The sequence below is a fragment of the Cavia porcellus genome, unplaced genomic scaffold (genome assembly GCF_034190915.1).
Source record: "Cavia porcellus strain 051 isolate PalLab524CR breed Dunkin Hartley unplaced genomic scaffold, mCavPor4.1 scaffold_9, whole genome shotgun sequence".
In the NCBI taxonomy this organism is placed as follows: domain Eukaryota; kingdom Metazoa; phylum Chordata; class Mammalia; order Rodentia; family Caviidae; genus Cavia; species Cavia porcellus.
The window spans coordinates 60504539-60525359 of record NW_026947492.1 but is presented as its reverse complement, the minus strand read 5'-3'; the positions used below and the strand labels follow the sequence as shown (position 1 = coordinate 60525359).

Genomic DNA, 20821 nt, shown 5'->3' with positions numbered 1-20821 from the left:
TCAGTAGCATAAGTGCCTGCCTGGCAAGCACAAGGACATGAGTTCAATTGCTGGTACCAAAAAAAAAAAAAAAAAAAAAAAAGACGTTAGATCTTCATACTACCTAAGATTAAGCTGATTTATATCAGTACTACTTTTAATGAATATAAACTAATACCTCATTCTTATCCCTTCCTTTTCATCTCAGATAAATCAGAGGCATAAAAAGATTTCAGTCAGTATGCCTAGTTCCTGCTTACCCTGATAGAAACTTTGAGATTAAAAAAAAAAACTAACATATTTTGCAGTATTGAGGGTTCCAGGACCCTCTACCACTGAGAGCATCTCCAGCCCTGTTTATTTTTTATTTTGAGGCAGGATCTTGTTAGGTTGCTCAGGCTGTTCTCCTACTTGTGATTCTCTTGAATCTCTGGTATTACAAGTGTGTCATTATGTTCAGTGACAATTTTATAACTAATAAATCGTGTTGTATGCCACTTCGTTGGCTGAAATATTTCTGAAGTGTTTTCTCTCTCATTGCATTCATTTGATCCATATAATAGCCTATAATAATGTTATTATTAATGAGAATTATATTTACTGTTACACTGATTTTGCAGAAGAGGAAGTTAAGATTGATTTTATCTGTATTGGGGATTAAGTTTTTAACTTTATATTGTTTGTACTGTATAAAAGATAAAGATTGTTAAGCAAGAACCATTTTAGAAAGAGCCAATTCTTCAACAGTAAGTTAAAGTTATCGTTTCTGGGTGGGGATGTAGCTCAGTGACACAGCACCTGCCTGGCAAGCGTGAGGTCCTTAGTTCAATCCCCAATACCAAAAAAAGAAAAAGAAAAAAAATTTCTACCAACCTATCACTGATACATTTTTGGTCTCTTGTGTTGAACAGTAGACTTATTTATAAGCTTAAACATGGTTATATTCCTTATGTTGCTCCCTATATAGAGATAAAGATTTCGGGGCTGGGGATTTAGTTCAGCGGCATAAGCGCCTTCCTTGCAAGTGTGCGGTCGTGAGTTCGATTCCTGGTACCGATAAAAACGAAAAAGACATAAATAAATAAATAAATAAAGATTTCAAATATTTTAGAGACAAGTTGAATCTTGTTTGCACTAGAAGAAATTATGATAGAACTTATTGTATCTTGCCTAGAGGTCTTTCCAGATATGACGCAAAATGCAGAAGTTGTTAAAGAGAGAGATTAGTAGAATTACAAGAAAAACTCCAAAGTCAGTACAAAGATAAACTAGGAGGAATATTATTATTCATGTGACATAGGACTAATTTTCCTTATGTGGAAAGAGCCTTTAGTGAGTCAGGGAGAAAAATTAATTGAAGGAATAAAGGAAATGTATATATATATGTTTCATATTAAAAGAAATGAACTATTTTTAACTGTATGGAAAGCACTCATTTTCACTTAAAATAAGTATGTAAGACACTTTCATTTTTTATATTGACAGGGTTAAAATTTTCAACATTCTTTGGATGGAAAAGGTGTAAAAAAATGGCATTCACATACATTATTAGCGGGATTATAAATTGATACAGGCTTTGGGAAGTATGATTTGGGTATTGTCTGTTAAAAAGCATTACTTTAAAATCAGGCACAAGACAAGGATGTCCTTTATCACCACTCCTATTTAATATAGTACTGGAAGTACTAGCCAGAGCAATTAGGCAAGAAAGAGAAATAAAAGGGGTAAAGATAGGAAAAGAAGAAGTTAAGTTGTCATTGTTTGCAGACGACATGATACTCTACATAGAAGACCCCCTAAGCTCCATTGAAAGACTCTTAGTTCCTGCTTACCCTGATAGAAACTTTGAGATTAAAAAAAAAACAATAAATAAATTCAGTAATGTGGCTGGATACAAAATCAATACTCAGAAATCAGTAGCATTCCTATACTCAAACAACAAAATCACAGAGAGTGAAATAAGAGAAACTGGACTATTCACATTAGCAAGCAAAAAAATGAAATATTTAGGAATTACTCTTACGAAAGAAGTGAAAGACTTATACAGTGAAAACTACAATACACTGAAAAAGGAAATTGAAGATGATCTCAGAAAATGGAAAGACATCCCTTGCTCATGGATAGGAAGAACAAACATTGTGAAGATGGCCATTCTCCCAAAACTCTTATACAGATTCAATGCAATCCCAATAGAAATACCATCAACATACCTTATAGATCTAGAGAAATCACTCCTAAATTTCATCTGGAACCAGAAGAGACCTAGAATCGCAAAGGCAATTCTAAGCAGCAAAGGCAAAGCAGGAGGCATCACAATCCCTGACTTGAAATTATACTACAAAGCAACAGTAGTAAAATCAACATGGTACTGGAATCAAAACAGAGGCGAAGATCAATGGAATAGATTAGAAGATACAACCACAACTACAAACACACTCAACCACCTTATCTTTGATAAAGGAGCCAAGCAGATTCACTGGAAGAACGACAATCTCTTTAATAAATGGTGCTGGAAAAACTGGCTCTCCATTTGCCGAAAACTAAAGCTAGACCCATGTCTATCACCATGTACTAAATTAAAATCTAAATGGGTCAAAGATCTGAATATTAAAACAAACACTAAATCTATTGGAAGACAAATTAGGTAGAAACCTTGGAGACATAGGAGTAGGTAGAGAATTCATGAACAGGACTCAAACCGCACAGGAAATACTTACCAGGATCAATAACTGGGACCACTTCTTATGAAAAAGTTTCTGCATGTCAAAAGAAATCTCCAGCATAGTGAAAAGAAAACCCACAAACTGGGAAAAGATTTTAGTGAACTCTCTCTCAGACAAGAGACTCTTGTCTAAAACATATAAAGAATTAAAAAAACTCAGACCTCCAAAATTCAAAGATCCAATCCAAAAATGGGCATCTGAGATGAATACGCAATTCTCAGATGAAGAAATGCAAATGGCAAATAAATACATGAAAAAATGCTCATCATCCTTGGTCATTAGAGAAATGCAAATTAAAACCACACTGAGATACCATCTCACTCCTGAAAGAATGGCCAGGATCAAGAAAACCAACAACAACAAATGCTGGAGAGGCTGTGGGGAAAAAGGAACTCTCCTGCACTGTTGGTGGGAGTGTAGACTGGTACAGCCTTTGTGGAGGTCTGTCTGGAGGTTTCTCAAAAAGTTGGGATTGGAAATCCCATTTATTCCAGCTATTCCACTTCTAGGCATATTCCCAGAAGAACTGAAAGCATCATACCACAGTGATTTATGTGCACCTATGTTTATAGCAGCACAATTTGTAATCGCCAGATCTTGGAAACAACCCAAGTGTCCATCAACTGAGGAATGGATAAAAAAGTTGTGGTATTTCTATACAATGGAGTATTATTCAGCTATAAAGAAGGATCACATTGAGATATTTATCAATAAATGGGCGCAGCTTGAGACCATACTCATAAGTGAAATAAATCAATCTCGCATGTATGAATACCGAATAGTTTCCCTAATGTAAGTAATGATTCAAATATCTGAAAATATGTGGCAATCATGATTCCCCATTATGTGGCCTTTGAAGCCTTATAAAATTTTCACTTATTAATTAGAAAGGCTTTATTCTGGGCTTCTTGATATGGAAATATTTGAAGCTATAGTATATGAAGTTTTATCCAAATATTTCAAGGAAAAAGACAGACACTATGGCAACTAGTATTCTTTAAAAAAATTATTTAGTTATTTCTTATGTTTATTTTAATTAAGGGAAAAATTAAAAAAATTAGGATATATAATAGTAACTCTTTTCGATTTCCTATTAACTTGTTTTGAAGTCCTGTAATACTCCCATGATCTTGTTTTGACTGATTAGACTCTGTTCCATTCTGTGTGATAGTATCAAGTCTGAGGGTATAGGCAACTACTTTGAAGGCAATAAGATTCACTAAGATGCCCATTCTGGTTTGACTATTGTCTCCTTTGGAAGTCCTGTAATGTTTACAATGTCTTAAGTTTTATTGGTCTTGTTCTCTACTGTTTTGTCCAACTTTATAATATCTAATGAGATAGACAAATCTTTTTAAGGAAACAAGAGACAACGTTGATAACCGTTGTTAATAACCGTGTACTCTGTTCTACATCATGTGCTATGTCTATCCTTGGTTTTGACTGACAGCTTTGTTCTGCCATACTTGACTTTATTCCCCCCCCAAAAAAGTAATAAGAACTAAGGAGTAATAAAATCCTAAATGTGTAAATTTTGTTGTAAAAAGAGAGGAAGGGAAAAAAAAAGAGCTCTAACGGATATAACAGCAAGTGTGTATAGGGGTGTTGAATAGCTGACTATATTAATGTTTTTGGATCATTGAACACAGCTGTTTGCAGTCTCTCTGTTTGAATGTCTACTTTGTATTCTTTGATACTGTGATTTGAGCAACTATTTCCAAGATGATAATATGTAATCTATTAACAGGTGATTTCTTACTGTTATGTTTTTTTTTTGTAGTTCTGTATTATATGTAACCTTACACTGCTTTGTTTTGTTTTGTGTTTTTCTCTTTTTCCTCTTAAATAAAAAAAAAAAGCATTGTAGTAGTCTTTGAGCCAATAATTCTGATTTCAGCAATTTATCCTGTGGACATAGGATATACTTGCAGATATAAAAAGTGATTTTATATATATATATATATATATATATATATCAACCACTATTGGCTGAACACCAGTTGGTTGTTTTAGTACTCTCTAGAGATTTGAATGCATATCTGATATCTATACATTCTCCTTTTCATTATGTGTATCATTTTATTCTCTCTTTCTCCCCTCACCCTGTCTCTCCCTCCCTCCCTCCCTCTGACTCTGACTCTCTCTTTTTCTTAACCAGTTTTACTATGTATTGGTTTACTGGTCATTTCAAAGTACAACATAAAAAACTGAATCAACAAGATTGTTACTTTCAATAAACAGATCTACCATGCCAAGTTTGACCAGAAAAGTAATTTATTAAGGAAGAATATGGGTAACACAGTCACTAGACAAGTAGAAAATTAGGCTTACAAAACAGTGGCCCTAATCAAGAGCAAAGTTGGGGTAATATCAGTTCTTTGAACAACTTGAGACCTATTTGGTTTTAAATTACTCCTTGTTTGCTTTAGGGAATGTGTATTCTACTCATGGGGTGCATACATCTATAGATATATATGATTAATAATTTTAGGCATAGTGGTATATGTCTGTAATCCCAGCACCCAGGAGGCTGAGGCAAGAGGATTGCCATGAGTTCATGGCCAACCTGGACTACATTATCCTGTCTCAAAAAAAAACTAATTTTATTATGAACATTTTCTATATATTCACTGCCTTTTTGTTTGCCTAATCTTTTAAAGTTGTATGTTAAAATTTCTTGCTGTAATTTAGGATTAATTTCTCCCTATAATTGTTTTACTGTAATATAGGTTCATACAAGTGAATGATTTTTTTTAAAAAACTATAGTAAGGCGGACTTTCAAGGGAAGTTACTGCAGTGGGAGTTTGTAGTAAGGGAGATAGATTTGGCTGAACTCCAGTTGGTTGCCTTTTTAAAAATCATTGTATAATTTTCTTTATTCCGATCAGAGCTTTTCTCCTTATTTTGCCAAGCACTAGTTTTGTAACCTTGAACAAGTCATTTAACCTCTCAGTTTCCTTATTGCAAAATGGGTACAAGTATAGTACTTACCTTATAAAGTTTCTGCAAAAGTTCATTGAGAAAATGTATGTAAAGAATCTTGCATATAATAGGTTTTCAGTAAATGCATTCAAAGTACTTTTTTTGCTTTAGGATTCTATCCCCCTCTCCTTTTTTTACACTAATTTTAAGTACTATTCATTTGTAATTGGAAGTGTGCTTAAAGGATATGGCAAAAATAGTTATGAGTAATTTTTTTTATGTGGGTGAAGGTCATAGACTGTCTTTCAAACTCAGGATCTAACAATTCTTTAGTACTTGGTAGAGTTTTAAGTTAGTGGGCATTTTTTTTGTATCTACATTAATTACTGCATCCAAGTATCTTCAACATTCTTGTATCTTTGTAAAATATTTGACACAACTGAAAAAAGAGCAAAAAACCATCTTTTGAAATACTTTTCTAGAACAATGTATCAAACCTCAAGGGATTGTAGTTATCAGTTAGTTTTCAACTTATTACTACTATATTTAGATTACTAAATATATAGATAGGATATAAAGAAGTGTCATGTACGTTTAGGGAAGCAGAAGTGTGTACTTTCTCCTTTCTAATGATATCTAAGACTTTTATTCCTGTTCTAAGTTTTTATCATTTATATAATGAATATGTCTTCTGTGCTTTCAATAGACCTGATATCGTAGATTTAAAAATATATAGAAAGAAGGGGAGAAGACAGAATGTCGGCTGAGAAAACAGCATGAAAATTTAAAAATATATGGCATATGTGTATTTTGTAACTAGACAGTTAAGGGTGGAGAGAGAAAATGTTTTGGAAAGTTCAAATGGTCAGTTTCTGGAGGACCTTGAAAGTCATATTGAAGAATTTTGAGTTTACTCTGCAGATAAGTCAAAACCACTGAAGGTTTTTAGGGTCAAAAAGATTAAGTTATGTACTGAAAACATATACAAGATACAAGATTATACACAGGTTATATACAGGAAAATGCTTTAGCAGTGTTGAAAAGTAGAAAAACATAGTATTATGATTAAAACTTGAGCTCATTTAAAATGTTACTTAGAATCATTGAATTAAGAGCTTTGAATATAGTTTTTCCCTGGGGTGTTTTAATGTGCATATTACTTGATCAGTGATCCCTTACCAGCCCACCCTATATAAAATAAGGTTCCCTTAAATAAAACAAGTTTTTCCCTTCATCCTACATTTTTTATTGCCATAACTTTTAGTATGTATAAACATTTGTTGTTGTCTGTTCCCTCCCTAAGATCATAAAGCTCTGGGAGAGTAAGAACTACTTTTGTTCAGTACTTCCTCCAGTACTTAGAACAGTGCCTGATTTGTAACTTCTGATATACTTGTTAAATGAGTGAATGAATGTTCAAATCAAGATGTTGTAAATAGGACATGGTCGTGGTGCTTTATATTGTCTTGTTAAAAATTATTTTCCTTTTCCTCTAGAGTTTATATTCAGAGCACCAATCAAATTGAGCAAGCCTGGGGAACATCGTGAGGAATATGAATGCCTGAGAAAGGTAGAGTATACATATTATCATGACATTTACTTTCTTAAAGTAAATTGAAATAATTATGATTTATTGGATTTTGAAAAATGTACAGTGCATAACCTGTGTGTCTGTAGGCTGTGTTTTATGGTATGTATACCAGCCCAGTTAGAGTGAGAATTGTAACAGAAATAAACTTTAAGAACCCCTTCTTAGTTGACTTTTCAAAGATAAACATAGCTCACAGGGCCTATTACATACCAGTTGTAATAACTAGCCACTAAGAAAGAATTTTTGATACATTTAACAAGTGGCTTTGCTAGTAATTACCTATATTTTCTTATCTTGAAAGGTTACTTCAATAAAATGTAAATAATATCATCTTTTATTGCTTTCACTGTATTAAAAAGTACTCCAGCAGCACTGTATTGGGGGTGAATAAGGGGTGATAAAATAATTTCCTAATCAGAAAATTTTGCTGTTTGCCATAGGAAGATTTTAGCTTTGTGCACATAATCTTATTTTTGTTGTTTCCAAATTAATTATCTGGAACTCACCTACAGAAGTAAGGCTTCAGAAACTTTAGGAAAAAGAAGTTTGAGGGATGGTGAATATTTAAATTTTAAAAACTGTATGACAGAGGCTCACGCCTATAATCCCAGCACTCAGGAGGCTGAGGCAGGAGGATTGTTGGTTGCCTCGGCTACAAAATGAGTTCAAGGCCAGCCTGAACTGCATAGTGAGACCCTGTCTCAAAAAGACAGAAACAGAAACAAACAAACAATAACAACCAAAAAAACTGTATTACAGCTAAAGATACACTTCATTAGTTGCCCTCAGAGTACTCCCCCTAAAGACACACGTAGACACACTTACCCATTGTTCTTGGCCCTTTCTAAAGCACTTAGGGATGTTCTTTCTCATGAGTTTCTTTAGCATCACTGTCTTGGTGTCTTCCATCTATTCAAGATATTTACCTTTCACAGTCATGTTGACTGTGAGAAAAGGCTAGAAGTCACACGGTCCCAGTGGATAAAGTGGTTGAGGACACACTGTAATGTTTTATGAGCCTGTCTTTCCACTGGATGGCACTTAGCAGCAGCATTTACCATATATTTGATGGAGAAGGATTCCAGAGCTGCCACAGAAAGTGGCAAGAACAGTAGGATAAGTGTGTTCAAAAAGAGGTGGGTGTAATATTTTAAGGAGTAGTAGCAGTGTGTCTTTTATTGTAATATATATTTTAAAAATTGACTCTATATTTTTATCACACTTCATAGGTTGCTGGATTTGTATCATTCTCCCTTCACCCTCTTCCTGCACTACCACTGCAGGTATTAACAGTGATCAAATATAGTAGTTTTACAGTTGGTTAGGGAGTAATTCTACATGTGGATATTTAATATTTGTAAAGATAAATTATCCCTTAATCTGAATTAGGCATTAACATAAAACAAAAATGAAATGATAATGATACTGTGCATTTTGTACAATACTGAATGAAAAATTTGTGTTTAACAAGGTCATGTTAAAGGGAAAAGATAATGGAAAACTATACTTGATTATTATATACTGATTGACATTCCCTTTTCAATGAGCTTCGTGATTCTTTCATATTGATATAGTGAGGTTTAAAATCATCTACAAAACTATTTCTATGCAGAAAAAACTGTTTGCAGGGATCACATCAAAAGAATCTCAGATTCTTAATATTTCAGAATATGTGGCTGTTTTCCTCTAGTATGTCTTTTCAGAAACTTTGAGAATGTGAAAATTTTGAAAAGTTTGAAAGATCCTAAAGAGAAAACAAGAAGTTAGAAGTAGAAAAAGGAAGTGAAGCACTGGCACAGAAAGAGAACTAGAAGGGAAGAATCCTTGAGAAACTGCTTCTGTCCTTGTTAGGAAAGAGGGAAGATCAGTCATTTTAAATGGGCTAATGTTATGAGGTTGTTAAGTGAAGCTAGGTCAATTGTACTCTGTTTATAGCGGATTGGGTTGGAGAAACACTCATGCCTGTGTTACTTGAGTTGAATACAAGTTAGCTATGGATCCCCATCTCCCTGCCTAGGTACTGAAGTTATCCTATGAGTACACAACCTGAAAAATAGAAATTTAAGTAAAAAAAAATCTAAGGACACTTGCCTGGTGTATTCACATAAAGGAAAACTGTTCAACAATGAAAAGGAATGAAGTATCATACATAGTAGTACATGGTACTAAGTGGATCATTCTCAAGAAGATATGAAGTGAAATGAGCCAGATAAAAGAAATTTACTGGGTGGGAATCTTGCTAGGTTCTTGATGTCCTAAAACAATTGAGTAGGACATTGTAGAGTAGAAAAGGATCAGTGATTTATTTGAAAGTGAAAAGAATATACACTCTGCAGAGTGCGAGCACACCAGTAGGAAGAGCTTACAACATTGAGGGGGCTTGGTGTTGAGGGTTTTGAACTTTAAGGTTTGGCATGGGAGTGAAGATTTGGTCTAAGGTGTAACTCCTACCTATCTGTGTCTTTACTTTGCCCTTTTGTGGGGTGATGGAGGTTTTGACCTTTTATGACACTTAAAGGAACTTTCCTGGCATAGAGACCAAAGCCCATAGTGGGTCAAGTCTGCATAGTTAGTGACCTGGTCATTAGGGTTGGGGATAGGCCAAGGGTTGCAGAAGAACACTGGGCACATACAGGGACTTACGGTCTATAAGCTAAATTCCCTAGTTACCTTTCCCATTGTATTTAGATCTGGGCATCCTGTTCATGGGCTGATGTTTTTAACTCAGAAAGTAGATTTAGTCCTTGAAGCGATGGCTCCAAGTGGGCATTCCCTTTTCTCACCAGGTGTTTCCTTAGATACCTTATGTCTCATATCCAATGCCAACAGCAGGCTGCAAGGCAGACCAGCTCCTCCTTTTCTCCAGTCTTCTCCTTAACTGTAGCTTGCCTGGTTGTATAACCATATGTTATAAGATCCTACTGTAGAAAATGTCCAGAACAGACAAATGTTCAGATCTGGGTAGATTAGTGATTCATTGGACCATGGAGTAGTAGGAATAGCAAATAACAGTAAATAGACAACAAAGAATATGATTTCTAAAGGCATATGATTTCTAAAACTCATTTATGACACGTCTACAACTTCATAAATTTACTAGAAATCACTGAATTATACATACTCTTGAAATACATGAATTATATGATATGTAAAATATGCCTCAAAGTTATAAAAAATTAAAAGATTAAATTTGGATGAATAGAGAAAACATCTTTTTCAGTGATTTTTTTCAGATTTTTTTATTAATATATGTTTGTAGTACATAAAGTTTACGTCCCTTGTGTGGCATTGGTACATGTACACAACACTTCTTAATTCCTTTTTTCATCCCTTTTCCTTCCCCCCGTCCTCCATCTCTTAATCCCTTCCCAGTACGAGAAAGGTCCATCTTGCTGCTTCCTATTGTATTTATTTTGCTTTTTCCTTATACTTTGGGTTTCTCATAGAAGAGAGACCATAGATATGTAAGCTTGTGTGTCTTATTTATTTCATTTATCATTATGGTCTCAAAATGCATTGATTTTTGTACAAACAGCTCAAGTTTATCTTTATTCACTGAAAAACATAGGACAGTAATTCTTTGAGATTGATAATAAATTTCTGTGACTAATCATTAAAAAACTCCATGAAAATGAAAAATGGGATAAAGATTAAGAGAAAAATACTTTTAACACATATGGCTGATAAAGGACTTGTATCCAGAATGTATAAAGATCCATCAAAAATCCAGTATTAAAAAATGAATGATAGTACTTACTGCATTGTGTAACTATCACACTTTATCATTCATCTGCTGATGGACATATGGACCCCTTCCAAGATTTAGCTGTGATGAATTCTGCTACTGGAAGAATAGATGTGTATCACTGCAGTGGAATATTTTTGAGGAGCAGAGGTTTTACTTGGGATAAACTGTAATTAATGCGTTTTTCCCCTTTTGTGCTGTTAGTGTTATAGCTCAGAAATCTTTGCCCAGCCTAAGGTTACAAAGAATTTCTCCTTTTTTTTCCTCTGGAAGTAATGTAGTTTTAGATTTCATATTTAGGTCCATGATAAATTTGAGTTATTGTTTATTTGTATGTAGTGTAGATTTCATGTGGGTATTTCAGTTATGCTAATACCATTTGTTGAAAAAACTGTACTTTCTTTACTGGGTTGTCTGCACCTTTATCAAAAATGCTTTCATTCCTAGATTCTGCATTCTGTGTGTACTTATTGGACCTGTTTATTTTATACCAATCTCATACTGCTTTGGTTATTGTAGTTTTAATGCTTTAAAGTCTGGTAATGTTAGGCTTCCAATTTTGTTCTATATAGTTATTTTGGCTACTCTTGGGTCTTGTATTATCCATGTAAATTTAAAATTTTTTTAAAAATTTTATTTAAAGAGAAAAGAAAAGAAAATTTAAAAAAACAAAATAGAAAAAAAAAACCAGAAAAATAAAGTACGTAATTAAAAAAAAATTAACATCATAAAATCGCTAGTTGATACATTGCATATTGTCATCTTAACAATAGTTGTTAAATTTACAAAATCAAAGCATAAAAAGTGGCTAGATGCTCAAACATTGACAGTGAAAACTCTTCTGTTCAGTGATCTAACAGAAATTTAGTAATATGGTCATCTATCTTACACACTATACATATGGTTATATCCTTTAGAGCACTTTCCTTCCCTTTCACTTTTACAATATCTGTGATACTTTTTGGATCCTATTATTCTGTCAATTCTTACTATTTTTTACACTAGAGACACAATGTGATATTTACTAATGTGAGTCTTGTTTATTTCACTAATGGGGATATTTTCAGTTTGCCTCCATTTACCTATAAAGGCCTCAAGATCATCCTTTTTTATGGCAGAATAGTATTCCATTATATAAAAATAACACATTTTTTTTCATCGACTCTGAGGTTGATGGGCATTTTGGTTGCTTCCTTAGCTATCATAAACTGGGCTGCTATGAACATGGGTGCACATATATCACTGTGATATGACCTTTACAATTTTTCTGGGAAGATACCCAGGAGGGGAATAGCTGGATTGAATGGAACTTCCAATTCTAATTTTTTGAGGCATCTCCATACTGATATCCACAGTGGTTGCACCAATCTACACTCTCACCAACAGTGGAGAAGCGTGTTCCACCCGACCCCCCACCCCCATCCTCACCAACAAGTGTTATCCGTTGTTTTCTTGATAGCAGCCATTCTTTTCTGTGTAAAATGAAATTTCAATGCTGTTTTAATTTGCATTTCTCAAATGATCAGTGTTGGTGAGCATTTCTTCATATATTGATTTGCCATTTATATATCTTCATCTGAGAACTGTGTGTTCATCTCCAGTGCCCATTTTTGGAGAGGGTGTTTGGATTTGGGAGGCTTGATGTTTTCAGTTCTTTATATGTTCTGGATATAATAAGTCCTTTGTCTGAGGGGTTGCTGGCTAAAATTCTTTCCCATTCTATGGGTTTTCTTTTCACTTTGTCGCTTATTTCTTTTGAAGTGCAAAAACTTTTTAGTAATATGAGATCCTAGTTGTTGATTTTTTGAAGTATTTCCCGTGCAGCTTGCGTTTTATTCATGAATTCTCTCCTTACCCCTGTGTCTCCAAGATTTTTACTTCCCTTGTCCTCCAGTAGGTTTAGTGTTTCTGTTTTAATGTTTAGATCTTTGATCCATTTTGATTTTAGTGTATGGTGATAGGCATGGGTTTATTTTTAGTCTTTGGCATGTGGAAAGCCATTCTAACACCATTTATTAAAGAGGCTGTCTTTTTTCCAGTGAACATGTTTAGCCCCTTTGTCAAATATAAGGTGGCTGAGTGTCTTTGTAGTAGTGTTTGTATCTTCTAATCTGTTCCATTGTTCCCAGGTCTATTTCTTTGCCAGTTCCATGCTGATTTTATTACTGTGGCTTTGTAGTATAATTTCAAGTCAGGAATTGAGATGCCTCCTGTCTTGCCTTTGTTTCCCAGAATCACCTTTGCTATTTTAGGTTTCTTCTGTTTCCAGATGAATTTTAGAAATATTTTTTCTAGATCTGTAAGGTATGTTAAAGGTATTTAATTGGGATTGTATTGAATCTGTATAACAGTTTTGGGAGTATGGCCATTTTCACAATGTTGTTTCTTCCTAACCAAGAGCAAGAAATATCCTTCCATTTTCTAATGTCCTCTTCAATCTCCTTTTTTAGAGTAGTTCAATTTTCAGCATATAGTTCTTTTACATTCTTGGTTAGGTTGATTCCTAAGTATTTCATTTTTTTAGATGCTATTGTGAAAGGCGATATTTCCATTATTTCTCTCTCTTGGAGCTTTTTGTTTTTGTACAGGAATGCCATTGATTTTTGAGTGCTGACTTTGTATCCAGCTATGCTGCTGAATTTATTACCTCTGATAGTCTTTTAATGGAGTTTTTGGGTCTTCTATAGAGAGTATCATGTCATCTGCAAAGAATGGTAATTTAACTTCTTCTTTTCGTATTTTTATGCCCTTTATTTCTCCCTCTTGTCTGATTGTTCTGGCTAATATTTCCAGAACTGTATTGAACAGGAGTAGTGATAGTGGACATCCTTGTCTTGTTCCTGATTTTAGAGTGAAGGTTTTCAGTTTTTGTCCATTTTGTATAATGTTGGCTATTGGTTTATCATAGATGGCCTTTATGAGACTGAGGTACATACCATCTATTCTGAGTTTCTGTAGAGTTTTTTTTTATCGTGAGCAGGTGTTGGACTTTATCGAAAGCTTTTTCTGGGTCTATTGAGATGATCATGTGATTTTTATTTTTGGCTCTGTTGATGTGGTGTTCATTTACATTTATTGATTTGCAAATGTTGAACTGTCCCTCCTGGAATAAATCCCACTTGGTCGTGTTGTATAATCTTCTTGATGATTTGCTACATTCTATTTGCCAATATTTTATTGAAAATCTTTGCATCAATGTTTATTAGTGAAATTGGTCTACAGTTCTCCTTTTTGGTTGGGTCTTTCTCTGGTTTTGGTATCAGAATGCTACTTGCCTCCAAGAATGAGTTAGGGAGGACTGCTTCTCTTTTAATTTCATTGAAGAGTTTAAGGAATATTGGCGTTAAATCTTCTCTAAATTTCTTATAGAATTCAGCCATGAATCCATCAGGACCTGGGCTTTTCTTTGTTGGTAAGTTTTAATCATGTTTTTGATTTCTGTAGCTGATACTGGGTTATTCAAAATTGTTATATCTTCTTGATTGAGCTTTGGTAGTTCATATGTTCCTAGAAATCAGTCCAGTTCCTCTTGTTTTTTCCACCCTATATGAGTAGAGAGTTTCAAAGGAAGTATTCTTGATCTGTTGAATTTTCATAGGATCTGTAGTAATTTCCTTCTTTTCAGTCCTTAATGTCTAGACTTGAGTTTTTTTCTTTCTTTTTCTTTATAAGGTTGGCCAGGGGTTTATCGATTTTGTTTATTCTCTCAGAAAACCAGCTCTTTGATTCTTTAATTATTTGTATTTTTTTAGCAATAATTTCTGCTCTAATCTTTACAATTTCCTCTCTTCTATGAGCTTTGGGTTTGACTTGCTCTTCCTTTTCTAGAAGCTTGAGATGTAGCATTAAGTTATTTATTTGTGTTCATTCCATTTTCTTGATGTGACTGTTTACTGCTATATATTTCCCTCTTAGGACTGCTTTCATTGTGTCCCATAGATTGCAGTATGTTGCATCTGCATTTTCATTGTATTGTAGGTATTGTTTTATTTCTTCTTTAATTTCATTTGTAACCCACTGGTTATTCAGAAGGTTGTTATTTAATTTCCATGTATTTATGCAGGTTTTGCAGTTTTTTGCCATTGATTTCCAATTTTAGTGCGTTATGATCAGATATCATGCATGAGCATGATAATGAGCATGAGCAGATAATTTTGCTCCCTTTGTATTTAGTTAAGAATGCTTTATGGGTTAATATATGGTCTGTTCTGGAGAATGTCCCATGTGCAGCTAAGAAGAATATATATTCTGATGTAGTTGGGTGGAACACTCTGTACGCATCCACTAAGTTCATTTGCCCACAGGTGTGATTCAGTTCTGTTATTTCTTTGCTGACTTTTTGTCTAGTTGATCTATCTCTTTGTGACAGTGGGATGTTAAGGTCTCCTATTACAATTATGTTCTTGTGTATTTGGTTTTTCATGTCCATTAGTATTTGTCTTTTATAGTTGGGTGCTCCTGTATTTGGTGCATATATATTTATAATTGTTAGTTCTTCCTCTTGTAGTTTTCTACCTAAAAGTGTAGATTTATGTTGGTTGTGACTGCTTGGCGTTCTGTATGCCTCACTTATTTGTATATCAGATTTTTTCCACTATGTGTAGGAAATTTTCTGCTATTACTTCTGTGAATAGTTTAGTTATGTCATTTGCATTGTCTCCTGCTTCTTCACCGTTGTCTGTTCATCTTACATTGTTTCTCTTGGCATCATCTTGAAGCTGCGGGATTACTGTTTCATGCTGCTTTGTTGTTTTTATAAGTTCTACCCTTTCATGATCGCTATTTGTGATCCTGTCCTCAAGATCTGAAATTCTATCCTCAGCTTCATTTAAACCATTTTACCAGCTTTCAATAGAACTTTTTGTTTCTTGGATATCTCTTTTAATTTGTTTCATGGATTCTGCTTGTTTTATGCATTGTTCATTCAAAGTTTCAATCAATTTCCCATGCTCTTGTATGTTTTTATCTATTTCTTCTCTAGCTATGTTGAGCAACTCACTTACTAAGGTTGTTATTTCTGTCTTTACGTAAGACATTATTTCTCATTTGATTTCCTCTATAGCCTCATGGATTTGTTTCTTTACTCCATTTTCTATCTTTTCAGAGATATCTTGTGTATGACTTTTAGAGTCCTCTATTTCAAAATCACTGTACTTGCTCCTGATGGACTAGATGTTTGTTTGAGATTGCATTTTGCCTTTCTGTTTTGTCATTTTCATCTCTTGGGTAAATGTTTGGTCTTTCAATCCCAGCAGTCTCAACTGTCTGTAGTCTGAATTTTAGGGTCCTACTGTGTGGTTGATGTTTGTCCAATTACTGGGTACCACAATAAAGAGGCGAGCCAGTCACCTAAATTCCTTCTACAGGCCCTGTTGGGTATATCCTTTCTAGGCTAAGTAGCCTAGAAGTATTGATGTAGGTCAACTCTTAGTTTCTGCTGTTGCTATGCTTTCAGGTTATTGCAGATCACCAGATCTCCCCGTCTATAGTGTTTGTGTCAGCTGAGGCCTTACTATGTCTCATAAGCTTTTAAAATTTTCTCCAAGTTAGGGGAGGCCTTATTTATCCTTGTAAGTTTTGTAGCGTGCCCATTTCTACTAACAAGTCTTGGTAGAATTTTGATTATGATTGTATTAAATCTCTAGGTTAATTTGGGGAGAATTGAATTATTAATAGTATTCAGATCCATCAAAATGGCATGTCCTAGGGGCTGGGGATTTAGCTCAGTGGCATAAGTGCCTGCCTCGCAAGCAGGCAGTCATGAGTTCCATCCCTGGTACCGGTAAAAATACAAAAAAAAAAAAAAAAAAAAAAAAGAAAGAAAAAAAAATGGTATGTCCTAAAAAATAATATGGTTGTGTTTATTTTTTTAATTTCTCTCAGCAGTATTTTATAGTTTTCAGTTTGTAAATCTTTTGTCAGAATAAAATTCTGAAATATTAAGTTAAAAACAAAAGGGTTGGTGTGGTGGCACATGCCTATAATCCAATATTTAAGAGGCTAAGCCCGAAGAATTTTAAGGCCAGCCTGTTCTAGAAAGTGAATGTGAGGCAATCCTGAACTGCATAGTAGAACTCTGTAACCAAAGGACAGAAAAAGTGCCAGATCTTTGGTTAGAGTTTTTGTAAGTATTTTAATCTATATTTTAGTATTATAAATGGTACTTTAAAAATTCTAATTTTTAATGCAAACATGTAGGAATATAATTTTTATATTTTGATATTCTGTCCTGTAGCCTTCTTAAACTCATATAATAGTTCCAGTAACTTTTTTTATAGAATCTAGAAAATATGTTTTCCTTTTTTTGTCTTTTTTGAGACAGAGTTTAATTATGCAGTTCAGGTTGCCTTAGAACTCACTTGGTAGCCCAAAATGGCCTCAAACTCAGACCACTCTTCCTACCTCAGCCTCCCAAGTGCTAGGATTATAGGCAGGCACCATGCCCAGCCAAGACTAGTAAATTTTCTATGTGGAAGATTATGTTTGAAATAATGACTGCTATTACTATAGGACTTTATTATTAGATTTTAAGATTTATTGTATTGGTATAGTCATCAAGAGAATATGATACTGGCATAATAAAAAGACATATCAACCAGTGGAACACAATATAGTTTTTGAAATACATATCATTGTATGGATCAGCTCAGATTACTATAAATGAATACTATAGACTGGGAAACACCAGATATTTATTTCTTACAGTGATAGAGGCTGGGAAGTCCAAACTGCAGATTTTTTGTTGATTGAGCGCCCTCTTCTAGTTTGTGGATGGCTGATTTCTCCTTGTCTCCTCACATGGTAGAAAGCAGAAAAGAAGAAGCAGACTGTATCCCTTCTTATAAGAGCATTCATTCCGTACTTATGAGGGCTCCATAGTCATGACCTATTGTGCAGCCTCCTAATACCATCACATTGGGAGTGAGAGTTTCAGAGTACAAATTTTGGGAGAACGTGTATTCCATAACAATAGTAAGTTAGTGTTTAGAAAGAATAAAAGTAATTTAGTGATCAAAGGTCTTTTGACAGTGGCGTTAGAATAAACATTCTGAATAAGTAAATCTTGATCACTGCTTTATACCACATATTCAAAAATGATTCAAAAGGTTAAATGTACATAGTGAATTTTTTTTTTTTTTTTTGGTACTGGCAATTGAACTCATGCATGACCTTGCGCTTGCTAGGCAGGTACTTATGCAAAAGATTAAATGTCAAAGCTAAAATTATGCAGAAAACAAAGAAGAAAAAAATTTGATGTTGGGATAGGCAAAGATTTTCTAGACAGACTGACTTTTCAGACATACTTTGTAGACTTCCTGCTCACAGAAAGAAAAATTTGGCATACTGGCCATTATTGAAGTTAAAAACATTTGCTCTAAGGATACCTGTCATTAAGTAAATAAATAAGACAGAGCAAAGACTGGGAAAAATATTCTCAAAATGTATATCTAACAATTGACTTATATCCAAAATATGTCAAGAACTCTGGTACTTACAAATAAGGTAGTAAGTAAATAAATAGACACTTCACAAAAGAAGTTACACTAGTAAATACATGAAAAGAGAGTTAACATAATTGACCAACAAGGAAACACTATTAAAACCATAGAAACATCTCTTCATGCAGTACCCTCTAGAATGGCTAAAAGACTAAATCCCCAGCTATAAGAAGGAATGAGTATGAAGACCAACTGGAACTTGCAGCTTTTCACGTTGTCTCTAAACTGCTGGGCCAAATGGCGCACTGCTTTGTGTTGGCTCTTTCCTCTGTTACGCTACTTTACTCTTAACGCCTGCTCCCCAAGAAAGTATTTATGCATAAGCCATCTTCTCAGACTGCGTAGGCCCCACAATGGAACCATCTAGCCCCAAATGTCAGTAGCTTAGAAGTTGAGAAACCCAGAATCTGAAGCCACAGTTTTGCTTTAAAATCCAGGCTCTTCAGTATTTAATCTCTGTGACTTTCAGAAATAACCTCTGAGCCATGATTTTTATATCTATAAAATGGTGATAAGTACATATAGAATCTTTAAGGGTTAAATGAGATAAGCTTTATAAATCGAGTACCTGGAACTTAGAAAAATTCAGTAAGCAGCAGCTATTGATCTTTCTTTCTCTCCCTTCCTCCTTTCTTTCCTTCTTCCCTCCCCAATCATGGGAATTGATTCAGGTTATACAATCCTGCAATGCAGGTAGATTTTTTTTTTGATGCTCACAACCTTGTGCTTGTCAGGCAGTCACAGTGCTGCTGACCTATATCCCCAGCCTTGAAGAGGTAGTTTTACTAGTAACAAAAGTCCTCTGTCAGAAATTTTGCTAGTAGTAATAAAAGTTATTAGTAACGCTTATATAGCAGGAGGATCACACATTTGAAGCCAGCTTGTACTACACAACAAGACTGTCAAAAAAAAAAAGAAAAAGGACACAAAAGGATTCCAACTCTAGAATGCAGTATGTGAACAATACTAAATACAAAAAACTCATAAAATTTAATATTTTGGTTTTTTTCAAAATAGCATGTATTTATATAAACACACACATACATGCCGAGGGGCTGTCTTAGGCATCTAGGATGTTTAGCAGCAATCCCTCGCCTCTGTGCACTAAGTAAATGCTGATAGCATAAACACCTGACTTGCCCATTTGTGACAATCACAAATGTCTTCAGACATTGAAACTGTGTTCATGATAACTTTTGTTGTTGCTCGTGAGCGCTAATGCAGTTTCTCTGGCATTTCTGCAGTTTCATTTGGCTTGTGGGAATAACGAGAGTTTTTAGACTTAGTTGTTTTTGGTCTATATAAATAAACATTTTTTAAAAGAATGCAGAGCAGTTACATTTAAGCTATAAAACATATGTTTGGTAAGAGCCAACTAAACTTAGATTCAGGTGGACTATATCTAATAAGAAAAACAGTCTTAAAACTGCCATGTGATGTTTGTTCTAGACTACAGGGTGAAATAGTTTTTAAGTTTAGAACTGCCTAACACTCTATTCTCTCTGTAATTTATGTATTTTAGCTGAGAGAAGAGAAGTTACAAGAGGAGAAAACCTCTGAAGATCAAATTCACAAGCTGTTCCCTGAAGATACAGAAGCAGGGAAGAAGAAAATGGATGAACAGAAAAAAAGAGATGAGCCATTAGTAGTAAAAACAAATCTGGAACATGTAAGTAGCCACCTTTTTGATGGACATCTACCTCAAAAATCAGCAATGAGTTCAGGTGACAAGGATCCGAAAGTCCTGTGTTGGTGAACTATGAGACCAGTAACGGTCATCAACTGTGTAACTTAAGAATAGTGGAGAAGTTAACATCCAGCTGAGGGCTGCGGAAAATAATTTTGCATGAGACTTTGAGACTTGTGGAAAGATTAAGGGAGCCAGGCAGAGGAGCCTAGTGTAGTGTACTACGTGTGCTATATGTATATTGTCATTTTGACTTACATATCAATCTTCGGCATTTGAGTTTGATGCATCTCTTATCTTCTAGTAGATATCCTTAAAGCTTTTATTTTCCTTTCCTTAAGCAGAACAGTGCTTAATCTAAAACGTATGTCCTCAATATTTGGTCTAACTTAATCTAAACAGACTATTCTTTTATTTGAATCTAATCTTGCCAGAATTTTTTCATACTTATCAAGTAAATTAATGGCAAAGAGAGAATAATTTTGGTATTTAACATATAAGAAAGCACCTTTGGAAGCTCCACTAATTATTCTCAAATGGACGGACAATTACAATTGATCCTTGTTTCTTTAGTAAATCATACTGGATTGGACATCTGTTGCTTGCAGCATGTAATGACATGTCTTCAGAGTCATATCTTTTAAAATGCTGGGATTCAGGCTTGTTATATTGCA

The 20821-nt window shown here is 34.3% G+C and overlaps 1 protein-coding gene across 2 annotated transcripts in view; it reads left to right on the top strand.

The window, feature by feature from the left end:
- Positions 1–20821, top strand: part of Rnf169 (ring finger protein 169) — a 67383-nt gene that overhangs the window by 26451 nt on the left and 20111 nt on the right. Inside the window, exons 2-4 of one of the 2 annotated variants that reach the window (XM_063256499.1) lie at positions 7122–7195; positions 8446–8499; positions 19983–20129. In XM_063256499.1, coding sequence (XP_063112569.1) covers positions 7122–7195; positions 8446–8499; positions 19983–20129 — 275 coding nt within the window. The remainder of the gene's footprint in view (positions 1–7121; positions 7196–8445; positions 8500–19982; positions 20130–20821) is intronic. The other variant, XM_003463407.4, reaches the window with a different exon arrangement.